This window comes from Oryx dammah, unplaced genomic scaffold (genome assembly GCF_014754425.2).
Source record: "Oryx dammah isolate SB20612 unplaced genomic scaffold, SCBI_Odam_1.1 HiC_scaffold_17, whole genome shotgun sequence".
Lineage (NCBI taxonomy): Eukaryota > Metazoa > Chordata > Mammalia > Artiodactyla > Bovidae > Oryx > Oryx dammah.
Genome location: NW_024070201.1, coordinates 76,893,568 through 76,897,907, shown reverse-complemented (window position 1 = coordinate 76,897,907; position 4,340 = coordinate 76,893,568). Strand labels below are relative to the sequence as shown.

The 4,340-nt window shown below is 35.7% G+C and overlaps 1 protein-coding gene across 1 annotated transcript; it reads left to right on the top strand.

The window, feature by feature from the left end:
• Window positions 1-2,914: 2,914 nt before the first annotated feature.
• LOC120877048 (olfactory receptor 1052-like) lies at window positions 2,915-3,853 on the top strand. The gene has a single exon (XM_040259349.1). It carries the CDS (start codon window positions 2,915-2,917, stop codon window positions 3,851-3,853), a length of 939 nt encoding a protein of 312 aa, XP_040115283.1.
• Window positions 3,854-4,340: the final 487 nt, after the last annotated feature.

Below are 4,340 nucleotides of genomic sequence, written 5' to 3'. Positions count from 1 at the left end.
AAAGGAATTATAAATGCCTTCTCCACTTCTCAAAAACAGCAACTCTCGGTACACGCTGTGAATGGAAGAGGAAGAAAAATCACCTGCCTCAAATCTATTCTGATCACTGGAAATAGAACTGTCTCACAGTACAAGTCAACTAACTCTCTTGAAAGAATCAGTGGGCTTAGTCCATATTTCCTCAAGTAGCTGTGCTTAAAATTTCATATAACTACATAAATTAAAAGAAATAATATATTCAAAGAAATTTTTTAAGAACTAAAACTAATTATTGCAAACTGTTGAATTTTGTTAATGCTGAGGGAAAGAACAGTCATTTATTTGGTCCTATTACCAAAGCTAATCTTGAGACTTGAAGATTAATTTATTTTATATACCTGAATTTATAGCAAAAGAAAAGTGCTGTTATAAGCCAGCATAGAGGAAAATTACCATTTATTAAGTGATCCTTGGTGACTCGGATAGTAAAGAATTTGCCTGTAATGTGGGAGACTTGTGTTTGATCCATGGGTCAGAAAGATTACCTGCAGAAGGGGATTCTACTCCAGTATTGTTGTCTGGAGAATTTCATGGACAGAAGAACCTGGCGGGCTATAGTCCATGGGGTTGCAAAGAGTCAGACATGACTGAGAAATTGACACTCAAGTGAAAAATAAATATGAAATCAATGAAATAAGAAACTCATCATTAAAGAAACACATTGATTTTTTAAGAAACAAAGTTAGTCAAGGCAAAGCTAACAAAATGAAACCCCAAACAGCAAAGATCCAAAAAGTGACTTTAGCCAAAAGCTGTTTGTCCTGTATGTCAACAGATAGTCTTATCTCTATTTTCCCTATTAGTTTTACTTTGAATATAAAGCAACCTTTCAGAGAGTACCTATGGTATAGTCTTATCTCTATTTTCCCTATTAGTTTTACTTTGAATATAAAGCAACCTTTCAGAGAGTATCTATGGTATACAACATGGCTTTCACATGTTTTCTCATTTAATTCTTATAACTACATCTGAGGAAGGGCTATAAATGAAGCTAAGAGATATGGAACCACAGCTTAATGTAATAAAAAGTGTCTAGTCATTCTTTTTTACATCTTGTGCTTTGGTAACATGGACATAATCAAAGGTATTTTGTAGCATGGTTTGCAGTATTTGAATTGTTATTAATAACTTACATCACACTAATGTTATTAAATAGCTTACTTTACACCACATTGATAATAAGGCATAGAGATCCAAACTCATTCATTCTTCATTCAATACCAGGAAGTATTATTTCCAAAGCATGGATTTTTGGAACATCATATTCATTAATTTTTAGTGAAAATATATTCAACTGTTAATTGGATGTGAAACATGTTCTATATTTATTTCTTTGTTGATTTATTTGTTGGATCTCACAAAGCATAGTTATATGCTATGCACTATTAAAAGTTCTGCAGTAAAGAAAACCTTCCTTAAAAATTGTTTAATCAAGTATTTCCCCAGTATATTAAATACAAAACCTTGCTTTTTAAAATTTATTTATTTTTAATTGAAGGATAATTGCTTTATAAGAACCTTGACTTTTATGTACTTTGAGTTATATGATAAAACCTAAAAGAAAATAATGATATAACTATTCCTGGATAATTATACCTGAGTAAAAATTCACTCCAGTGTTCTTGCCTGGAGAATCCCAGGGACGGCGGAGCCTGGTGGACTGCCGTCTATGGGGTCACACAGAGTCGGACATGACTGAAGTGACTTAGCAGCAGCAGCAAAAATTCAGATATGGGATGAAATATGCCAAAAGCATATGCATTATACTTGAAATTAGATTTGAGGCTTTTTGACTGCCAGGGTTAAAAAATATTGAAAGTTTTCTATCTTAATTTTAAAAATCTGATATGGACTAATTCAAGCCATTTTGGATAATAAAATGGGAAATCAGGATGAAATAATATATATCTATTGGAGGAGCAAAGAATGACTTCCTGCAGTGAGTGAGTTTTAACAAGTAAGGTATGTTAGGATAGACAACTTTTAAATTTGTTTCTTTCTATATTCTAGATGCCCATGATTGCCATTTTTCATTTTTATGGATAATCATTAATTTTATTAGGTGATATTATATACTTGCATATGTATACACATATATATATATTCTATTCATTTGTTGTTTTTATTGCTTAACATATGCTTTTGTCTAGGTGAAAAAGTTGTTATAGAGAATAATTTTGCTAGATGTCTCAAAAATTTACCTGTTAAATACTGAATTTTCTTTTTTTTTTTTTGCTCTTTGTTAACAGATGTACTTTCTTAAAATATGAGATTCTTGTCTATGTCTGGAATTTGGACTATACTGTTATCCAGGATCTATCTCCTGAATTTCCTTTGTTAAAGACTCCTCTTGGGGCTCTTCACGAGGACTTTAATTTCTCTAGAGCTTCTTTTATGGTGCTTATTGCCAGGTTACATGCACTGGTGACACTTTGTACCAAATAAAGTTTTATATCCGGTAAACTTTTCATACTTAAAAGAATTGGATTATTATGGATTACTATTATTATTATTGTTGAGGCTTCCCTGGTTGCTCAGACAGTAAATAATCTGCCTACAATACAGGAGACCCGGGTTCCATCCCTGGGTCAGGAGGATCCTCTGGAGAAAGCAGTGTCAACACAGTCCAGTATTCCTGCTTGCAGAACTCCATGAACAGAGGAGCCTGGTAGGTTTGAAGTTCATAGGTCCACAAAGAGCTGAACAAGACTGAGTGCCTAACACTTCACTTTCACTTTCAGGTTGTTATTATTAACTAAAACCATGCAGTTTTCTAAAGCTACTAGCAAATGGAATTCATATATTCAAGTTGCTCCTTGGTTTATTTTCTTTCTTCTCTTACTCTCTGCAGATAAGTCTTAGAGCAGTCACATAAATGGCTGACAGCAATGTCAGTGGGATAACTGAATTCATCCTCCTGGGGCTGACCGATAACCCTGAACTGAATACAATCCTATTTGTGCTGTTTCTCTTGATCTATCTCATCACTGTCCTGGGTAATGTCTGGATTATCACCATCATCCTGGCTAGTGATCAGCTCCACTCTCCCAAGTACTTTTTCCTTAGCCAGTTGGCTTTCCTGGATTTCTGCTATTCCTCAGTCTTCATTCCTAAGCTGTTGGTGAACTACGTCGCAGGATGGAAAGTTATTTCCTACCGTGGTTGCCTTCTTCAGTGCTGCTTTCTCAGCTTGTTCCTGACCACGGAATGCTTCCTCTTGGCCTCCATGGCCTGTGATCAGTACCTTGCCATCCGCCGTCCTCTCCACTATAAAGGTCTCATGACGCCCACCTTCTGCATCCACCTCGTCACTGCCTCCTATCTCCTGGGTTGTGCCAACTCATTCACCCACCTGTCTGGTTTGCTCAATCTGTCCTTCTGTGGGCACAAGGTCATTAACCACTATTTCTGTGATATCCCTCTGCTTTTCCAACTTGCCTGTTCTGACACTCATTACAGTGAAGCTTTATTTACTGTCTTCTCCGGAACCACATCCGTGGCTACCTTTCTGATGGTGGTTAGTTCCTATCTGGGAATCCTTCTCACAGTGCTGAAGACACGGTCTTTAAGAGGCAGATACAAAGCCTTCTCCACATGTGCCTCCCACCTAACCGTAGTGAGTCTCTTCTATGGAACAGTGATTTTTACTTATTTGGGGACCAGCTCTAGCTACCCAGACAAGAGAGCCAAAATCTTGTCTGTGTTCTATACTCTTTTGCTGCCAGTACTAAATCTTCTCATATACAGCGTAAGGAACACAGAAGCCAAAGAAGCAATGAAAAGAATTATCATGAGAAAAATACTTGCTCAGTGACTATGATTTTCAAGCAGAAACTTTTAAGAATACTAGTTGATGCTACATATGGGTACATTATTAAATATGTGTGAGAATTTTGGAGAAAAGAAGGATGATATTTTAAATTAACATATGAACAAAGATACTTTTCATTGGCATTTGGAAACAGATGCTCATACATTATATTACATTTTATGTGTATGGGTATACATACATACATATGCAATGCTTTCTGTCGCGAAGGAGGAAACTTTTTCTTTTACTTTCTTAGGTTTATTAATTAAAGGACTGTGGATTAAATTGACAAAAGGTAGATTAATGGGAGAGTAGATAAAGTTTATTCATATGTACATAAAAGCATACAAAAGATTCACTTTTCAATAATTTGACATAGAGGAAAGGGAGAGAGAGAAATGGCTTCTGTGAGAAAAGCAAATGGGCTTCTAAGGGAAGATGGGAGATAAGAAATCCTGGGGCATCATTTATTTATGATAGAGGCAGGGGG

Coding starts and splice junctions, on each gene's coding strand:
- LOC120877048 (XM_040259349.1), top strand. CDS start 2,915: ATGGCTGACAGCAATGTCAGTGGGATAACTGAATTCATCCTCCTGGGG.